The 21,665-nt window shown below is 38.2% G+C and overlaps 2 protein-coding genes across 2 annotated transcripts; one reads left to right on the plus strand and one right to left on the minus strand.

Moving 5' to 3' along the window:
- Positions 1 to 3,735: 3,735 nt before the first annotated feature.
- LOC141721782 (transcription factor MYB44-like) lies at positions 3,736 to 4,950 on the minus strand. Its single transcript, XM_074524892.1, has one exon. It carries the CDS (start codon positions 4,848 to 4,850, stop codon positions 4,002 to 4,004), a length of 849 nt encoding a protein of 282 aa, XP_074380993.1. The 5' UTR covers positions 4,851 to 4,950; the 3' UTR covers positions 3,736 to 4,001.
- Positions 4,951 to 18,178: 13,228 nt separating this feature from the next.
- Positions 18,179 to 21,017, plus strand: LOC141721777 (putative receptor protein kinase ZmPK1). The gene has a single exon (XM_074524877.1). It carries the CDS (start codon positions 18,478 to 18,480, stop codon positions 20,953 to 20,955), a length of 2,478 nt encoding a protein of 825 aa, XP_074380978.1. The 5' UTR covers positions 18,179 to 18,477; the 3' UTR covers positions 20,956 to 21,017.
- Positions 21,018 to 21,665: the final 648 nt, after the last annotated feature.

Consider the following 21,665-nt stretch of genomic DNA (forward strand, 5'->3'; position numbering starts at 1 on the left):
AGATCCTTCTCAGGTCCCTTACTCTAACAACTTCTCCTTCTCTGTCACCTCCCGCATTACTCGAATGATGTGAGCCCTGAGGTCGTTCGCGGCGTCCCCCTCCTCCAGCTCGGTCCTGCGACTCCTCTTCACGATTGTATCTGCGTCTATGTCGCTCCTCCCTCCTGGGTGAGGTGTGTTGACGTCTTTCCGGAGGGGTCGTTGCCCGTTCCCTTTTCGAGCCTCTTTTATCCACGGGTTCTTTCTCTTCTCTCTCCTTCTTACAATTCTCCAATTTGAGCCTGAGGTCATGTTCGCTTAGTTTTCTACCCACTCGGTCTAGCACGCTAGTTGACCTTGCCTCAGATGAAGCTGGCTTCGGCCCCGATCTCGTAGAGATCTGGCTGCCCCGCTCATCATGGCCTCGGGGTATATCTTCCTTTTCGCGTGATGTTTCTTTCTTCTGTTTGGTCTCGGTTGCCACGTCATCAAAATCGTGGATCAGCTTCTTCTGAGGGCCTTTACCCTTCCAGCTACGCTGTGAGACCTTGAGGCGGCGCGCCTTACGCTTGGCGTTCCGGACCGAGCTTCTTTCTACCTTTGACATTCGGGCGTTGATCTGATTCATCTGATCGGCCAGCCCTTCGAGATACGTCATCACAGCCTGCCCGTCCACGGTTGCAATTGGTGGAGGTGGCGCCTGATTCTCTGGGGGCGTGTGTTCGAAAGTAGGGTCCTTCTTGCCTCCGCTCCCTGGTGTCGTCGCTTGCTTGCTTTCTTTGGTCATCTTTCTCCCTAAGATGAACAACCCCTCCTTCTAGCGCCAAATGTTATAGGGAGAATTTCGTATAACAATGTTGTGGAGGTTAATGGGCGGAACAAAGATCAAGGACAGTGTTTGAGGGCGGAGGAAGGTTGTTTGGTGGTGGCTGAGCTTGTATGTGGACTCCTTAAGAAAGAATAGGGTTTGTTATTCTCTATCAAGTGTCGACTCATCTCTCATACAAGTGCCTACGTACCCTATTTATAGGGATCAAGCCTTACGTAGTTCTTGGGGAACAAGTCACGTAGGCTAGGGTTAGGACTCTTCAGCCCGTGCAGCCCAAGCCCACGATAAAGTCAGGCCTTCAGCCAATTAGTCACGTAAATCTCGATCGGCTCCACACGCTTCCTACAATCTCGCGGCATCTCCGCAATCCTTCCCGTGATCGTAGGAACAACCCGTGTCGACCCCGAAATCTACGAGCAACTCAGTCATCTATGAGTCACTTTCCATGTTGCACACAAAGTCTTTCGATGCGGCCCGGCCTGGTCACCTCGGCCCGCACCGCCTTCAAATAATAAATATAATGTTACCTCTGTTTCTATAAGATGTGGGCTCATGAGCTCAGCCCGCGTATGGGCAGCTAAGCCCACCTCGCATGAAGGCACCTGAGCCCACCTCGCGTGGGCACAACCGAGCTCAGCTCGCATATGAGAGCCCAAATGACAAATATGAGCTCACCTTACATGTGTGAGCCCAGCTCGCATGTCCTCACTTGAGCCCAGCTCGCATGTTTGAGCCCAGCTCTCATGTCATGAGCCCAGCTCGCATGTAAACTCAGCTCGCATGTTACGAGCCCAGCCCGCATGTGAACCCAGCTCGCATGTTGCGAGCCCAGCCCGCATGTGCTGGCCCAAGTCATATAAATCCATGGTTCTAGCCCACACACAAGAGTCCAGCTATTTAGTGCACCCACAGGGACCTGTTTAGGGCCCATGGCCGAAAGCGGGCATAACACTAGCAAAGATGATTATTACAACAGATTGGTAATGCAAATGTGGGCTAGATGACTTGAGATGATAGCAAAAATGGCGGTATTATCAGTACTTTTGAATCACAGAGCTCTCCCGTGTTGAGTAAGATTGAGTGCTCAAGATGCAAAGGTTTCTTTAGATGTCCATAGATTATAACAAGCACAATCATTGTTACACAGAGTTTTTAATAAATGAGCAGCTTCAGATGATTTTTGACACAATAAGTATCTAGAACTATCAAAAGTTGTGGTCAAACTCTTTCAAAATGTCAAGTTAATGGCAGGAAATTCCAATTTATATGCATCTAAGACCCTAGTATGAAAAGAATGAGGGTGATTCTGTCATATTTAAGCTCTGGTTCACATATGCATTAGGTGAAATCGAGATAGATAATTGCGATTAATTCTTGCTTAGATTAGATGACATGAGATAACCACAATTCACCTCCAGGTAGTTACTGGATTCCAAACATCCTCATTCTCCTGTGATAAAGTCAAGAAAACGGTTGTTAAGTAACCGACTCATCTCAAACTTCACTGAAAAGCCCATTTTTTGGTCGAAGAATCACAAGCGCTCATTGTTGCGGCAATAATTGTGATGAAGGTTTGCCTTTGGAACATTAAGTTCTTGCAACAGATTGTACACAAGCCAGAATCAGGAGAGGTAGATTTTTATGTTGAAATTAGTATGATTGGAGGTACGAAATTCAATTTAATTATGTATTACTAAAAATTAAAAAAATTTAGCGCGACTAAAAAGTACGTAATTCAATTTATTTCAAAAAAAGAGGTTCAGTACTAGAAATTTAGTGAGCACGGCCCCACCAACGGTGTCCTAATTGGTTTAGATCCTGACTCTAGGGGCTTACCATCTCAATGTCATAAGTTCGAATTCATTAGGAGACCCGGAAGTGACACATAAATAAATAAGGGGATTGTCATGCTTGCGTAGTACAGAGATGCTAATAGTATTGTTGAGATGCGCGAAATCTGATCCGGACACCAAATTAACCAAAAAAATTAGAGAGCGCGCCAATTATTGGTTCGATAAAAACCGTTAAAAATTTATCAAATCCTGAAAGTAAAAAACCTTCATTTCAAAAAATAAATGGTTCGAAACAATTTTCTACTCTTCAGAGTTTAGCACACTAAACACGCGGTTGCCAACATAAAAGTCCATTACAAACAAGTCATGATGTTCTAAAACTGCTCACCGACAGCTCAGCTCCTTAACTAACCAAGTCAAAACCAAAACGGCAATACAAAATTTAGGTTCAAGTCCTAATCAGACTAACCGCCTCAGTTAGGTACTTGTTGGGCCTTGTTTCAACGGTTCCTGCAATTCAATTGCACATTCCTATCCGTCAACTAAACCCAATTTCATTATCTTGGTCCTACTTCAACTTCCACTAACAATAATTCTGTCCGCAAATTAACGAGAGCCATTATCCGAAATGCTAGAGTCTCCAAAATTGTCGGATGCTAATTTCATTATTCATTCTGTTTTTTATTATATGACGTTTGACATTTTAGCACACAAATTTAGGAGGGTTGACCACAAAGCTAGAATTATTATTTTTTAAAAAATCTTTTTTCGATAAAAATATAGTATTCTTAGACCTAATCAGAGCTATTAACCGAAATGTTAGAGTTTCATTATCTTGGACCTACTTCAACTCCAGCTAACAATAATTCCGTCGGCAAATTAACGAGAGCCATTAACCGAAATGTTAGAATTTCCAAAATTGCTAGAGTTTTATTATCTTGGACCTACTTCAACTTACTTCAACTCCAGCTAATAATAATTCTGTCCGCAAATTAACGAGAGCCATTAACCGAAATGCTAGGGTTTCTAAAATTGTCCGACATTCGTAGTCTTTTGAGTTCAGTAATTTGAGAACAAAAAATGAATTTATTGTTAAATGTAAAGAGCAAAGAAACACTAGCATTAGACAAAATGTTGAATTTTTAAGGACTTTAAATTAAATAAGTGAATATGAAATCCTAATCTACAACTTGATTAATTTTTAACATTAATCCCATTTCATCTCATCCCCTCTTTTGTACACTCCCCCAAAACTTTATTACTTTTCTCCCATTAACGAACAGATTTAAGACACAGTAGTAGCAGTTAAATTTCCACCCTTTTTCACATTTGAAAACTAAAAAACCCAGTTCGAACTCTAAACCAAACATATCCGGTATATTATATACCGCTCGTACCGGCTAATCCATCCTGCTAATACCCATTCGCTTCCCAATTGCATTCCCAATCATAGCCTCATTTTCAACACACATTCCATTCTGCTCAATTCCGCTCATATAATTCTTCACTTCCTTCTTGATCATCTCCTGCATCACCATCAAAAACTCCGGCTTAAAAAACTCCTTCTCCGCGCTCTCACCGCTCCTCGTCTCCGTATCATTCTCCTTCTCCTTTCCTTCCACCGACCCCGGAAGCGACAACGACAACGAGGTCGGTGGATCAGGCACCACCACCACCGGGTCCGCCGCCACCACAACCGGGTCGGGTCGATTTACGGGTCGGGCCACGGGTCGGAAAACTTGACCCGGGACGGGCGGAATACCCGAATGACCCGAATCACTCAAATCCGACCCGGAAGGGCTTCCCGGGTTAAACCGACTACAAAACACCACCTTCTCCTGACCCGACCCGAGACTCGCCGACCTCTTCAGCGGCTGATTCTGACCCGACCCGACATCAAACCCGACAAAATCCTGACCCGACATCGACGAACACTTCCTTTTCAACGTCGAATTCCAATGATTCTTGATCGCATTATCAGTCCTCCCATTCAAAAGCCTAGCAATGGTAGCCCACTTGTTCCCAAACTTCTCATGGGCCTTCATAATAGTCTCATCCTCTTGGGCCGTAAAAGCCCGATGCTCAACCTCAGGCGACAACTGATTACACCACCTCAACCTACACGACTTTCCAGACCGGCCCATGATGGATTTACTAATCAAACTCCAGTTTCTCGGCCCATATTTCTCAACTAACTGGGTCAACAGCTCGTCCTCTTCAGGACTCCACGGCCCTTTTATTCGATCCATCGAGATCTCAGAAAATGTACGAAATAAATACAATTTTATAAAATTTGGGTTGTGTGTATAGGTTTGGGGTTGTAAGTATATATTGTGGGGGATGAGGGTGTGAGGGGATTTATATGGGGAGGAGGTGGAGGGGATAGGGATGACCGGTTGGGCCGGTAACAGGTGAGGGAGGGTAAAAGAGGGGCAGTTACAGTCAGACAGCTGGAGATGGACACGTGTCGTTAAATGAGTTTGTGAGGTGTACAGCTGGGTTTTATTGTAGAGCAGAAATCTCGGGAGAGTGCTGGTTTCGAATTTGTTTCGATTGTTTTTTGAATTTTGGGGGTTTGGATGATGTCGTTTGAGTTTACGAGTCGAGTTTTCGAGTTTCGAATTATGAAAATTACTAATTGTGTGTGATTATGAATTTTAAATTTGGTTAATTAAAAAATGAAATTATTTTAATATAAAAATGTGACTGAATTTTAAATTTGTTCACATTAATTTTAATGTAAAAACCACTCAAAATTATTTTTCGATTTATGACAAAGTAAATACCTTAATTTTTTGTGTTTTTGTAATTTATTATGGTCATACATTGTAACTTCAAAATTTGAAAACTTCAAAAAAAAATTCAAATTCAGCCCAATTGGTATTTCATAAATCGAAATTATTCGACTGAGGTATCGATTTACGATTTATCGACCAATTTTTAAAAAAATCGAATAATTTATCGATAATCGGTCAAAATATTTGATCGATTTTTGAGTAATTTATCGATAATTTTTATAAAATTGACCAATTTCTATAACCATGTTGTTAATAAACAAATCTATTTTGTTTCGACAAAATTATGCCGGATTGAATGTCGTTTCAATTTGCAAAAATTGTGCTGGAATTTTTGATACACAAATTTTAGTATTTAATTTATTTTTTAATTAATTAATTTTATCAAATCAAACCGTAAAGAAATAAGCGGGACGTGAATTTTGTGTGACACCATTGGAGGAAGATTAACCGAAATGGTGGAAAAAGAGAAAAGGAAACACCGACCGTTTTGGAAGTTAATAAAAACGAGGGACGAGAGTAGTGAAGCGTACGGTTGGGACTTTATTGACTCAAGACAGCCTGCCTGGACACCACCACAAACAATTTGCTATGCTAAAAGTTTGATAGGCATGTAGATTAGATAGATATACTTGCCTATCTCTATCCCCCCTACTCTTCTTTTCATTTTCTCTTATTCTTTACTCCTCTCTTTTCTATTATGCCTAGCAGATAGGGATGTAATTCGAGTCGAGTCGAGTTTGTGCTTATTAAATTTGAGTTTGAGCTTTTTTTAATCGAGTTGAGTTGAGCGAAAAAAATCGAGCCTGAAAATTATGTCCGAGCTCGACCCGGATAATAAACGAGAAGAGTTCGAGCTACTTGCAAGTTTTCGAGCTTTTCGAATTTTTTAATTGAATTTTCGAGTTTTCGAGTTTTTAAACGAGTTTTCGAGCTTATTCTATTTGCACCGTGTTTTTGCAAAAAAAATTATAACTTAGGTATTTTTGAAAAAAACCCCTAAAATTAATTTCGTTAACGAAAATGAAGTTATTAAGTTATTATATTATTTTAAAATTTAGATAGCAATTATCGTATATTTAGACTAATTAGAGTTGAATTTTTCAAAAATAAATTAATTAAGCTCATATTTTTTAACATTTAACTATAAAAAAATAATTAAATATATTTTAACAAAATAATTCAATTCAAATTTTTTACCAAATATAATAAAACGTAATAATGCCGATATATTATGAAAAAAATAGTAAATTAGTTTGTAAAACTAATTTTATTAGACAATTGAATGACACATATATTAGCAAACACATAAATATTTATAAAAAAAATAAACGAGCTCGAGTTCGAGCCGAGCCGAGTCGAGTTAAAGTTTATCGAGTCGAGCTCAAAAAACCTCGACTCGACTTTTTTATCGAGTCAGAAAATATGTTCGAATTCGATCTCGATAACGAGTTCGAGTCGAGTCGAGTTCGAGCCGGCTCGGTTTGAATTACACCTCTACTAGTAGATTTTATGATGAAGATTTATAGGTATACTAATCTAAATTTTACGAAATATCGTAATTGTAAAATTTGAGATCGATTTGATTGCATTCCTCAAAGTTTGATTAACAGGTCGAATTTTAATTACTCATTTTAAAATTAAAGTACTTAATCGAGTTCTCATTTAAATTTGATGAGTCGATTGATCTTTGATTTCAGATACTATTTTGACTTCTCGATAAATTAATTAATATTTTAAAGATTTTATATTAAAAATATAAAATTAAATAAAATTAAAAAAAAAACAAGATTCGTGATTCATCCATGGGAGGATAAACAATGAAAATACACATGAATGAGAATAATGAGAAGGTTGATGAGGTGGAAGAAGAAGACAAAAGATGGTAGCAGAATCAGGGAACGAACGGTACCAGTTATGTCAGTGGAGCAGTCCAGCCTGTAGATATTTTTATTTATTTTAAATAAATATTTTAATAATTCTAATTTAAATAAGTGGAGCTGTACACTAGTACTAATCCTTAACGGCTTTCCATTATCCCGTTCACACGTGTTTCTTTGGATTTTCTCGTTTTGTTCCTTAACTTGCTCTTCTTACCCGTTTCTGGTTCTTTTAACTTACACTTACCGTTTTGGCTTTTACTTTCCGTTTTTACCAGTAATTGCTGGGCGGTTAGTTTTCTTTGACAAATGACAATTTAACAAAGTTTTTTATCTCGTGTGGGATAGGTAGGAGACTGGTTTCTGGTTGGACCTATGTAGAGTTCCCATTCATTTTTGAAAATTAATTAAGGTTTTTCTATCACCAGCTCACTGATAATTGCGAAAATTTATAATTTTAGAATATTTTAATTGAATTCTTTTTTATAATAGCGGGGGATTCCTGCTGTAACAGCCCGCACTTTCGGACTATTAATTCTAAATCGAAACTAAAACAAAATACAATTATTAATCCAAAATTCTATTACAAAGATTATTATTACAAAAACGCAGGTAACGGAAGTCCAAAAGATTCAATCGACTCCAATAATAAGTCCTCGACCTCCAATGCTATATAACTCGTACTCTTAGACGAAACCTGAAATTGTAAGTAATGAGTTATACAACCCAGCAAGAAATCAATCGATCCAACTAGCAGACCAAGTAACATGTACACATATAATAAAATACGAGGATCTATACGATACGGTATACGAAACATACACTTTCGATACATATTCTAATTCTTATTCGATACGTACAATACACACACCACAAAAATAACAATAATTCAAAACCAATAACTCATGCCACGACCACTACAACACGGTGATAACGGTCCTAAATTTTCAGAAAACTGTCACTACAATCCGGTGACTACGGTCCTAAGTTCTTATTCGATATTTTCACAAACCATGGCACAAATCAAAGATCTCAAATTATCGTTTATACATCACATATATATATCGATACATATTCTATATCACATAATACTATCAAATATATGATCACTTAGCCCAAGTTTTGATAATCAAATATACACACATAACACACAATTTGAAAACACTAATAAGATCGATCGAAAACTTACCTCCAAACTTGACCAGATCTGAAATTACCCTTTTTGACCACCTAAACGACGTTATCTTGAAAAACACGAAACATAAAAGTTGTAGAGAACGAAAAGACCTTTCCGAAAAGTCCAGGATCACTGAATTCCGACTTACGATGAATTTTTCAACGAATTTTACAAGACTGCTGATTTTTATGAGAAAAAGACCTACGAATTTTAATAATTAAAGACGAGGAAGACGAATATGGTGTATTTATAACGATACAAAACCCTATATCTTAACTTACAAGTTATCCATATTAGAATCTGATCCAAATTTTAGGCCCATTGGTCTAATTCAATTTTAAATCCTAGTTCTTATCTAATTTTAATCCTTTTTTATTCTATTATTCTATTATTAATCTAATTCTAAAAATTACGGGATATTACAGATAGCTTAACTTGTAGGTCCCCGAATGTAGCACCTCTTTGACTATGTAGGGCCCTTCCCAGTTGAGCTGTAGCTTTCCTTGGTTAGTTGGATCTGAAGCCTCGGTGTGTTGGAGTACCAAGTCGCCTGTTTCGTGCTCCCTTATCTTGGTCTTTTTTCTGAAGTAGAGTTTCGTTTTTTCCTTGTAACTTTCCATCTTTTTCACAGCACGGTCTCTTTCTCCATCTAGCAGTTCTAAATTAGTTCTTAGACCTTCAATATTGGAGATCTCATCAAAGTTGACGATCCGATAGAGGGGGCCCTGGTTTAACCAGGAGCCTGGCCTTCGAACCGTATGCGAGCTTGAAGGGGGTCTCTCCAGTGCTCATCCTGGGGGTGGTTTTATAGACCACAAGACCTTTGGGAGCTCGTCTAGCCAGTTTTTTTTACTCTTCAAGCCTCTTTTCCAATCCATGAAGGATCGTTCTGTTGGTCACTTCGACCTGCCCATTGCCCTGAGGGTGGGCTACAGAAGACCTTTTGTGCTTGATGCCCAGTTCCTTGAGATAAGCTTTGGAGTATGAACTCACGAACTGAGGGCCGTTGTCCGAGACCAAGAAAACAGGAATCTTGAATCTCATTACTATAGAATCCATGAACTTTATGCAGACTTACTGATTGATCGTCCTCATAGCTTTGGCCTCTGCCCACTTGGTCATGTAATCGATGGCTAGCAGGACGTAGCAAGACGTAACGTAGATCTCCCTTTGCCCGGGGAAAGGGGACCATAATATCTATGCCCCAGACAGCAAATGGAACTGGAGAGAGAACGGACGCAGGTAGGCTCGGGCTCTACTTGGGCACATTGCTGAACTTCAGGCATTGGGTGCATTTCTTGACATAGGTCATAGCGTCGGAGTGGATTTTGGGTCAATAGTAACCTTGCATGATAACCTTGTACGCCAAGGCTTTTGCTGCCAGGTGATCCCCACAGATACCTTTATGCACTTCCCGGAGACAGTATTCTGTCAGATCTACACATTTCAGAGTTGGTGCCGAAAAGGTTCTTCTGTACAGCTGACCATCTTCAAGGAAGAAGCGGGTGGCTTCGTGCTTCTGATATTTGGCCTTGTTCTTGTCCTACGGGAGGGTTCCATCTTTTAAGTATGTTATGAAGGGAGTCATCCAGTTGTACGGGCTGCTGATGCATAGGATATCCACCCTTTCAGTGCTTAGAGTCTGTAATTCTTCGAAGTAAACCGAGGAGTTCAGGTCTGAGGAGTTTTATACTAACTTGGAGAGCTCGTCCGTTTTGCTATTTTCTTCCCTGTTGATTTGTAGGATGGTGGTGTCCGGGATGGTTTCCAGGATGTACCTGACCAGGGTTTGGTACTGTGCCAACTTCTTATCCTTGGCGATATATTCTCCCCTTGTTTGTTTGACCACGATCTGAGAGTCGTTGTGGAAAATTAGGCTTGTTATCCGAAGAAACTTTTCTAGTCAGAGTCCGGAGAGTAATGCTTCATATTCAGCCTGATTTTTCGTCACCCTGAAGGTGAAGGTTATCTCCTGTTGGATGGTAAAGCCTTCCGGACTGATCAGGATTAGCCTAACTCCAGATCTTTCTGCAATTGAGGATCCGTCCACGTATAGCTTCCACAAATTCTGCTAGGGCTTGCGTTTTGATCGTTGTCCGAGGTATGAACTTGATGTTAGATTGACTTAGTTTAATCGCCCAATTGACGAGTCTCCCAGAAGCGTCTGGTTTGTGGATGTTCTTCCTGAGGGGTTGATCCGTGATTACTATGATTTCCCGACTCTGGAAGTATTGCTTGAGCTTCCTGCTAGCATGGACAAGTGCTAAGGCAAACTTTTCCAGGTTTGGGTACCGAGTTTCAGCGTCCTTGAGAACTTGGATGACATAATACACCAGGCTCTGGACACCTTTTTCTTCCAGGATTAAGGTTGCAGAGATCGCTCTCGGGCCCGCGGCTATATAGAGTGAGAGAGTTTTCCCAGGCTCTGCCTTGGATAGGATTGGGGGGTTAATGAGGTGCTTCTTGACTTCTTCGAAGGCAGTATTGCAGTCCGGGGTCCAATCTATCAGCTTTTTATTTTGTGCTCCTTTCAGTAGCTCAAAGAAAGGTAAGCACATTTCTGCAAGCTGCAGGATGAACCTTCGCAGGGCTGCGAGGAATCCAACTAGCTTTTGGATGTCCTTTCGTGTTCTGGGAACTTTCATTTCCATTATTGCATTGATCTTTTCCGTATTTGCTTCAATCCCTCTTTCACTGACCAAGAATCCGAAAAACTTGCCAAACGGGACTCCGAATACACACTTCTCCGGATTGAGCTTCATCTTGTATCTCCTTAAGTTTGTCAAAACATTCCTTGAGGTCTTTTATATGATCCAGGAAGATCTTAGACTTGGCGATCATGTCATCGACGTAGGATTCCATATTCCTTCCCAACTGGTCTCGGAAGATAGTGTTCATCATCTTCTGGTAGGTTGCCCCGACGTTGATGAGCCCAAAAGGCATCATAAGGAAGGCGTAGACAACCCGATGAGTGATGAAGGCCGTCTTTGTAATATACTTGGGGTTCATTTTGACTTGGTTTTAACCAGAAAAGGCGTCCATGAAGCTCAACATTAGATGCCACGAAGTTGCATCGATTAGCTGGTCGATGTTGGGGAGAGAGTAGGATTCCTTGGGGCATGTAAAGTTTAGACTTGTATAATCGACACACATTCTCCATTTGCCGTTTGGTTTCTTGACCAGCACCATGTTAGCTAGCCAGTCTGGGTATTTTATTTCGCAAATGATGTCCACCTTCAAGAGTTTCCCCACGTCCGGAGCAAAGTTCCTTATTTCCAGTTTGATGGGCTTCTGTTTGGGATCCACGTTCAAACTGTGCATGGCCACAGACTCGTCGATGCCGGGTATATCCTCCGAACTCCACGCGAACACGTCAACATAATCCTTTAGCAGCTAGATCAGTTCCTTCTGAAAGGTGGTTCCAAGTCCTTTTCTGATTTTTAACTTCCGGGTGGGGTTCCCGGGATTTAACTCAATTTCCATTGTCTAGTCGGCAGGCTCGACCTTGGTTTTCTCTTTGACTTCCACAAAATTTTGGATACGGGCCTTTGTGTTGGTTACGCTATAGCTCGAATCTTCAATGACATTTACATCCATCTTTTGCCTCTTGCTCAGGTGCTCACGGTGCTTCTTGCGGTTTTGTCCCTTGGGTAGGGACATTGCCTTCCTTCTCTGTTCTCGGGCTCGGTCTCGGCCATGATCAAAGCTTGCCCGTAGCATCTGCTTGCCATATCCGTATCTCCTCTGATTTTGCCAATTCGACTTGGGGTAGGAAACTTGAGTTTTAGGTGGATTGTGGAGGGAATGGCCCGTAGCTTGGTGATGGTCGGTCTTCCTAGAATCATATTGTACGACGAAGCTGCACCTATGACATAAAATTTCATGATATGGGATACCTGTTGGGGTGCCATTTCAAAGATGACAGGAAGATAGATTACTTCCAGGATGGGGATCATGGTATTTCCAAAGCTATAGAGGGGATTTTTGAGGCAGGGATCCATGCGCTGGTGTCTTGCTTCATCAGGTTAAGGGTGTGTTCGAAGATGATGTTAGCAGATGAGCCGTTATCAACCAGAATCCTCTTTACCTCATTATCTTCCATGTCTAGGCTTACCACCAAGTCTTGGTTGTGCCCGGGGTCCAGCCCCTCGTAGTCATCATGCGAGAAAGAAATTGGCTCATCTTCGTAGGGCTGGATTATCATGACATCGTTGTCCATATTTGGGCTCCGGGGTGACGTGGAAGTACCCCCAAGTACGACGTTCACCACGTGCTTTCCGCTCCCCGGGGCTTTGTCCTTGTCTGCTGACTTCCTCTGCAAGTACTGCTTCATGTTTCCCTTTCTAATCTGGTTTTCTATAAACATTTTGAAAGAGAAACAGTTTTCGGTTGTGTGCCCGTGGTTAGGGCTGTCAATGGATCGGATATCCGATCCGATCCGAGAGCTAATGGAAAGGACATGGATCACTTAAAATAAAATCCGATCCGAAAAAAATCCAATTCGAAATACATAGTATATGGATTTAATAAGATCTGATCCGTAAATAATCCGATCCATATATATATATAATTACATTGTTAAATTAAGCTATTCTGAAAATATTTCATAATTATAGCTAAATTAAGCTAATATTAAAAATTCTTTTATTAATATTACATTCAATTTCGTTGTTCCTCATTCTGGACAAGGATTACTTTTCTGTTTCCGGTGATAATAGTTTAATGAAGTCCCTCTATGTACATTTCATTATTAACTTTATTCGAGAAGTCTCTCAATGACTTGCTTCTGTTGTATCATGAAATGAACAACTCTGTTCATTTTCTATTTTTGTAGAAATTGTTTGCCAATCTCTAATTTGTTTGTTTCCTCCTATGGCTGAACAATTGAAATCACGGACCTGTATTCCAGTGATGCCACTCTTTACATTTTAAGTTACCTGAATTCGTGAAAGTGTCTGTAATATATTTTATACTACTACAATGTTTCTAAGTTTGCAAAATGGGTTACAAATTTGTAATATGTGAACTGGTGTATTTTCTTATTAAAGTTTATATTTTAATTTTGTGAATCGTTATTATTAATGATTTCAACCTATTATTAATTCACCTTTTTTCTAAATATAATGGAGCGGAGCTCCGATCTGAAAATCCGAAAATCCTACGGATCAGGATATGGATCATGCTTTAAAAATTCCGGCGATGATCCGAACCGAATCCGAATCCGGTAAAAATAAATGGATCAGGATATGGATCAAGGGCGATCCGATCCAAATCTGATCCATTGACAGCCCTACCCGTGGTCTTCATGATACCCACAATGCTTGTCCCTTGCCCTGTTTTCCGAAGGAGAAAGGAGGGGCTTTGAAGGGTAGTAAAAAGGCTTTCCCTTAACTTCTCTCAGGATGTCTGCCCGGGACCGGTTGGGGGGGGGGTCCACTCGGACTCGGGTTTCGGGTCTCTCTTGCTTCTTGGCTTTTTGTAGTTCTTTTCTGGAGCTGAATACTCGCTCCAGGGTGGGGTTCCCCAGGATTGCTGAATGTAGTTGTTCTGTCTATCTACTTTGAACCTTTTCTCTCTTTTGTACGATGAGCGCCTCTCGGGGACTCGTCTTCATCGTGGATTCTCCTGTTCATTTTCATCGACTTTAGGAAATCGTTCTCCTTGATGAATTTCGAGGCCAGTGCATAGGCTGAAGCAAAACTTCGGGGCTCTCCGTGAATCAGGTCCTTGACATAGCCCTCTCCGGAAGATGTTAAGTCCTTTTCTTCCATATTGGAGAGTTGGTTGACTGCCTCTTGAAATCTCTTGATGAACTCGGGGAGCGATTCCTTGCTTCTTTGTTGGATGGTCTCCAAATGGCACATCTATAGCTCATTCATACGGTTAGCCCGTAACCTTTTTAGGAATGTCTCTCGGAAGTCCTTCCACGAGTCAATGCTCCGGGATGGGATCCTACAAAATAATTTCTGAGCTCCTCCCTTAAGTGTTGACGCAAAGAAGCGACACCTCGTGAGGTCAGTGTAGTCATAGATATTCGATATCTACTCAAAGTAGTTCAAGTGCTCTTCGGGGTCCGCCAGTCCGTCGAACGAGTCAAAGTTGTAGTGTTTAAGGCCGGATTCTCTAGGAGTGGATTCTAGCCTTCTGGTGAAAGGGGTGGCTGCTGCTCCAACTTCCATGTCTCCCTCGACTTTCCTCTTGAGGTCCCGGAGAGCCCGGACCATCTGCTCTTGCTTGGACTCTTTTTCAGGCTTGAAGTGTAAGGACACGTGAACTCTGTGTGTCTTCTTTTTCAGCTTTGCCTCCTCTTCCTGGATTCTTTTTTCAATGATAGCCTTAGCATTGGATTCTTTTTTCCTCCTCTTCCAGGACTGATCCACGGGATTCTCCGGAATGCTCTTCCTGATTCCATGGGTGGGTTTCAGGTTCATGGTGGTTCTTTTCTTTCCATAAGCTCACATCAGTTTGAATCTGCTCCGGGGTCATACTTTCCCAAGGGTTTGTGGAAGTCTCAGCATACTTATGGGCTGCTTTCTCAATAGTCATCCTCTGGTCTCCTGGTTGGAGTTGTTGCGATAAAGCACGAGTTATGGGGGCCTCCTCTTCTATTTCTTCCAATTCTCCATCCCGGGGGGGGGGGATGACAGTGGGCATGTCTGACCCGAAAACTGCTGTCTTTCTCTTCCTCGTAGTCATTTTTCAGGGTAAAGTAGGCAAAGACAACACATATATAAAAATGTGTAGGGTTTCAAGGTATAAACTAGCATAATAACCCGTGCGAGGCACGGATCATTTTCTAGAGTTTTTTATGCATTATGCAATTATAATGTTGTTAGAGCAACTCCAACACAATCCTTATATAGGCTATTAAGTCAAATTTTGAAGAAATGGAGATAAAATTTCTCTCTAACAAGCTCTATGTCCCCCTTTATAACATTAAAAATTTCAAATGTTTTCTCACTTTTAGGAGTGAATACCCCCTCCTCAATTATTATTATATTATATTTTTCTTACCCGTCTATTTAACATAAATGACTTTAATGAGTATAAAGATAGATAGAGAGTGAGCTTAAGGAGAATTGTTGGATAAATTGTTTGATTTTGGCTTCTAAATAATTAGGAGCTCATTTATTTATTTTATTCGTAGTGAAAATGCGATGTTGTTGGAGTTGCTCTTAGTTGTTTTCTTATTTGTAAATGTTGTACAATGTCTAACGTATATCAAATACAAATTGATTGTTTATCGATGTGTATTATTTTCATACAAGACATTACCAAATTACACAACGTTTCTAAGATAACTCATTAAGTAATATATATATACATATATATATATATTCTTGTTTGTGTTGTATAATTTTTATTTAATAAATGAATATAAACAGGGTAGTCAGTGTACGTTTAAAACGAAACGATTAAACTTAATCTGTAGAATGCCGTTAGTATATTTACAAATCAAAATCTAAAAATTAACATATAGGTTGAATACAGAGTTGACCAAAAATTTTAAATTTTATTTAAATAAACTATATGTACTATTCTATATTATTACTGAGTTCACTACTAACTCACAATTAACTTACTCAATTTAAAAAGATAAAAAATGCATAACTGAACTCATAATGACTTGCAATCATAATATACAATAATGTAAAATTCACAATAATGCAAAAAATAGTTATGTTGTTAAAAAAAATCGAATCAGTTATGAAATTTTCCACTATCATTCTAGTTTTGCATTGTTTTACTTGATATAAAAATATAACATATTAGTTTTATTTTTTTGAAACGAATTGTATTTCTATCTTACGAACCAAATATCTGTTCTTTAGATCATTTAATATTAATTAATATTATTTGATTATTATCTCATAATTAGCTTTTTCAATATAGTTTATTTATTATTATCTAATTATCGATAAAAATTAATTTACAAATTAAAAGTAAATAAATGTTATTAAACTTAATTTAATATTACTTAATATAATCTAAATACAGCCCATAAATTTGTTATTGTTAAAATATATTTTTTAATTTGAAGTGAATAAATGTTGTGATAGACAGTAACAAATACGATCGTTAAATCAATAATTTTCAGTTTAAAAGTTAATAAATGTTACTAAAGTCATTTGCTATTACTTAATTATTTTTAAAATAATATTATCCAATTTAAAAGTAAACTGACACTAGGATTAACACTAACTAATAGAAAATAAAGTTTACAGAGAATATAAGTTAATTTGTGTTAATAGTTTACTTTGCAGTTAGTAGTTTTTCAAAATAAAAGTAAATATATGTTATTTTACTTAATTTTACGTAACTTATTAAATTTTTAATATAATTTATAAATAAATAAAATTTGCAGAGAATATAAGTCAATTCGTGTTAGTAATTTACTTAGTAGTTTGCAAAAAAATAAAATTTACGAAGAATGAAAGTCTATTTGTGTTAAAAACAAAGTTTATAGAGAATAGAAGTCAACTTATGTCAGGTACCAAAATTTGGTACTTTGGTACTTTTAGCACCAAATTATACATGATTTCGCTTTTAATAAGAGTACAAGTATATAACCCGTGCGATGCACGGTCGTCTTTATCTTTATATATTATAAATTATAATCTTAATAATATGTTACTTGTAAAATTCGATCATATATCATTTGAATAATAATTTTTAAAATTATATTTAACTGTTCTCATCAATTTGATTTAACGGTTCAGATTAAGTGATTAAGGACCAATAACCAAATCTTTAATGTTTCGTTTTTAATATAATATATTATAATTCGATTTCTAAGGCTAATAAAACTTTTAGGTAAAATAAGGGTAATTCTGTAAATTCAGCGTGTACCAAAAAACTGGTACCGTACTGTACCAAAACTTTTAATGTTTCGTCTTTTATATAATAGTAATAGATAATTTTTAAAATTATATCTAACAGTTCTCATCAATTTGATTTAATAGTTCCAGATTAAGTGATTAAGGACCACTAACCAAACTTTTAATGTTTCGTTTTTAATATAATATATTATAATTCGATTTCTAAAACTAATAAATCTTTTAAGTAAAATAAGGGTAATTCAGTAAATTCAGCGTGTACCAAAAAACTGGTACCGTACCGTACCAAAACTTTTAATGTTTCGTCTTTTATAAAATAGTAATAATCGATTTCTAAGGCTAATAAAACTTTTAAGTAAAATAGGGTAATTCAGCGTGTACCAAAAAACTAGTACCATACCGTACCAAAACTTTTAATATTTCGTCTTTTATATAATAGTAATAGGTAGATAGATAAATTAAGAACATATATCTCCACTATTTTTATTTTCCAAAATCATCCTGTGATTAAACCCAGGTTAGCCATAGTGTGATTACGTCCCTAGTACTAATAACCTTTACTAAATTTAAAAGATGTACAAAATTAACATTTTGTAACTAAAATTAACATTTTGTAACTAAAATTTGACTATATTGGAAAATCACCATGGGCTCGTATTTTTAAGACTTTGATAAATTAGCAATAAACTTTTGTAATTGTTTCGTAGTACTATAGCATTATTAAGATGCAACACCTGAACAATCTTGAATTTATTGGTCATATAAGACTGCAAGTCATATTTATCAACACGCAGTTGTTAAGATATTTGCATGTCTGCATTATTACTTCCTCTATATACATCTGATTCATTCGTTTGAATTTTTTTTTGAAGTCATATAGCCATTTTTTGAATCAAGTACTAAAAGTCTTGACAACCATATGTGCTGAGGCCCCTCTTCCATTATTGAGCATCATAATTGAGCTTGTCTGTACAGATTTTAATTAAAATTTTCAAAGATCATAAGTATGGATGAGTAATGAAGTTCACTGACCATGATACTATCTGCAACACCATGTTTCTTGATTTTTCAAACTGAATAATGTGTAATTTGGGATGAATATCAATTCTTTCGTCTTTCGGGTGTGATCATACCAGCACTAATATACTCGTTCGCAGTTCCTCTGCAGTTGGCAAATAAACTTCACCATGGATAGTTCATTCCTGAACTTTGTTGTTGTAGTTATGCTTGTAGCCTTTTCACTACCAGTTCCAAGCTCTTCGATTCACTCGAGTTTAAGTGCAGGTTCGTCTCTTGATGTCCAAAACAAAGATGATGTTTTAATGTCATCAAATGAAGTTTTTTCTGCAGGATTTCACAGTGTTGGTGTGAATGCTTATTGCTTTGCCATATGGTTCACTGATCAGTCACTGTCTGATCAAAATCACGTCGTAGTTTGGATGGCCAATCGCGACTATCTGGTTAATAAGAAAGGCTCAAAGCTCTCCCTGCTCAAAAATGGTAATCTTGTATTGATTGATGCAGGACAATGGCATCCACCTGTTTGGGAAACTGTCACAAACTCAAACACCTCAGTAGTGACACTAAGTCTCGAAGACAATGGCAACCTTGTTCTTTACACTAGTGAGGGTGAAAGAGTGTGGCAAAGTTTTGATTCTCCAACTGATACTCTCCTTCCACATCAACCACTAACCAGAGGCATGATGTTAATTTCGACAAGAAGTAGTACTAATTATTCTTCTGGTTTCTACAAGTTCCGTTTTGATGAGTATAACATTCTCCGTTTATCCTTAAGCAATCTTGAAGTGAGTAGCGTTTATTGGCCTTCTGCTTGGAAGCATCCTGCAGAAGCAAATAGGACTATGTACAATAGCAGTAAAATTGCAGTTCTTGATGGTTACGGTTACTTCTCATCAACAGATAATTTCAAATTCACGACATCAGATTTTGGTTCGCGGATTTGGAGAAGGTTAGTACTTGAGCCAGATGGAAATATTCGTGTTTACAGTCTAGATGAAAAGACCAAAGTTTGGGAAGTTACATGGCAGGCTATATCGCGGCCTTGTCACGTACACGGGATATGTGGACTAAATAGCTTGTGTACTTATTCTCAGAATTCTGGAAGAAAATGCAAATGCTTACCAGGGCACACTATGAAAGTTCAAACGGACTGGTCTTACGGATGTGAGCCAGATTTCAAGCCTTTAGATGATGATGGCAGGACTTACGGGTTTCTACCGTTCTCTCAATCTGATTTCTATGGCTATGACAGCGGTTTCTTCATCAATTTCACCTTTGACAGGTGCAAAGATGAGTGCCTGAGTAATCAGGACTGTAAAGGGTTCCTATTTAGAGCTAATGGCTCTGCAGGCCAGAATCTTTGTTACACCAAGAGTCGTTTGTTGAATGGGCAACAAAAATTTGGTGTTCATAGCTATACATATGTAAAATTGCCAACAAATATAATCGAAATCTATGAGAAAATGATCAACCCTTTGGAAGGAAATTCCGGTTTAAATTGTTCAGGCCAAGATATAATGCAGCTGGGAAGAGATTACAAGAAAAATAGTCAGAATGATTCAGTTAAGTACATGCTCTGGTTCGTATGTGCATTAGGAGGATTCGAGGTGATTCTTGTGGCTTACTTCTTCTCTGTGAACATGGGAACATATGAAAAAAACCAAGTTTACCATCAGGTAGCTACATCATTCAAAAGGTTCACCTATGATGAGCTGAAGAAGGCGACAAATAATTTCAGCCAGGAGATTGGTAGAGGGGGAAGTAGCATCGTGTACAAAGGCGTGGTTTTGGACAATCGAGTTGCAGCAATCAAGAGGTTCAAAGAAGAAAATTTCCGGGGTGAGGCAGAGTTCTTGGCGGAAATTAGTATCATTGAGAGGCTTAACCACATAAATTTGATTGAGACTTGGGGTTACTGTGTTAAAAGAAAGCAAAGAATTCTGGTCTCTGAGTACTTGGATAACGGGTCTTTGGCAGATAAGTTATCTTCGAATGCACTTGACTGGGAAAAAATATATAACATTGCTGTTGGCACTGCAAAAGGGCTTGCTTATTTGCATGAGGAGTGCTTGGAATGGGTCTTGCATTGTGATGTAAAGCCTCATAACATACTTCTGGACTCCAATTACGAGCCAAAAGTTGCAGATTTCGGGTTGTCTAAATTACTACAAAGAGACGTGACAGGGAACTCAAGGTTTTCAAGGATAAGAGGGACTAGAGGTTACATGGCACCTGAATGGATTTCAAATCAGAGCATAACTTCCAAAGTTGATGTGTACAGTTATGGTATCGTAGTGCTGGAGATGATATCAGGTAGGAACCCTGCAACGAATGTCTACGATGACACTGATGGAAGCTGCAGGCCTGAACAGAAGATGCTGGTAAAATGGATACGCGATAAGATGCAAGCAGCCAATGGAACTGGGAAAGACTTTGCTATCAGGGACATTGTCGACTCTCGGATGAATGGCGTATATGACATGCCTAGAATGGAAGCCCTTGTTCAAGTAGCTCTTCAATGTGTAGAAGATCAAGAAAGTGCAAGACCAACTATGAGTCAGGTAGTTGATATGCTTGTTGGTAATACACAAATAGTGCACAACAAAGGTCTAATGCAAATCAATGAAGAACTAGTTGAAGAGTAACTTCATTTCTTAGGTTGTAAGGCTTGAATACTAGAGGTTCAAATTTGCAACTTTGCATTGTACTAATGTTGTGGTTCATTTAACATACTGGTAAATAATAATGTAGCTTATGAAAGGGCCTAAATATAACCAGTTTCTCAGAAACGCAAGTGACACAAGCAGAGGATTACACCTTCTTACTTATTTATATCGAAAACGTAAGTTTTAACTCCACGTTGTCAAATCATTTTAAAACGTATTTTAAGCAAGTACGTGCAAAAAAGTAAGCACATAATTTATCGAAACTTCTTAGTTCGTTTATTTATTGTACATTTGTCAAAGAACCGAATTTCATAACTAATTTACTCCCTCAGACCATATAAATTTAAAGATTTTTTTTTCTTTCAAAACAATCACTACATTTATTATTTTCAACATTTAACTTTTTTTGAAAATTGAGTATATTTTCATTTCTTAATACATTAATTAACGCTATAACTAACTTGTTTTCCGTAAATTTACGCTTTTAAAAAGGACAGATATAGTTAAAGAGGTTTATGTGTAAAATAATAGGATCGGGACTAAGAAAAAATATTATTTTAGCGAGTTTATTATTTTATCGAAAATAAAGATATATTGTGTCTATTATGTTGGGAGCGGAGAAAAATACTTATTTTAGCGAGTTTATTACTTTATCGTTATTATTTCATCGAGATTTAACTTTAAAATGG

Source organism: Apium graveolens, chromosome 4, assembly GCF_009905375.1.
Source record: "Apium graveolens cultivar Ventura chromosome 4, ASM990537v1, whole genome shotgun sequence".
NCBI classification, from domain to species: Eukaryota; Viridiplantae; Streptophyta; class Magnoliopsida; order Apiales; family Apiaceae; genus Apium; species Apium graveolens.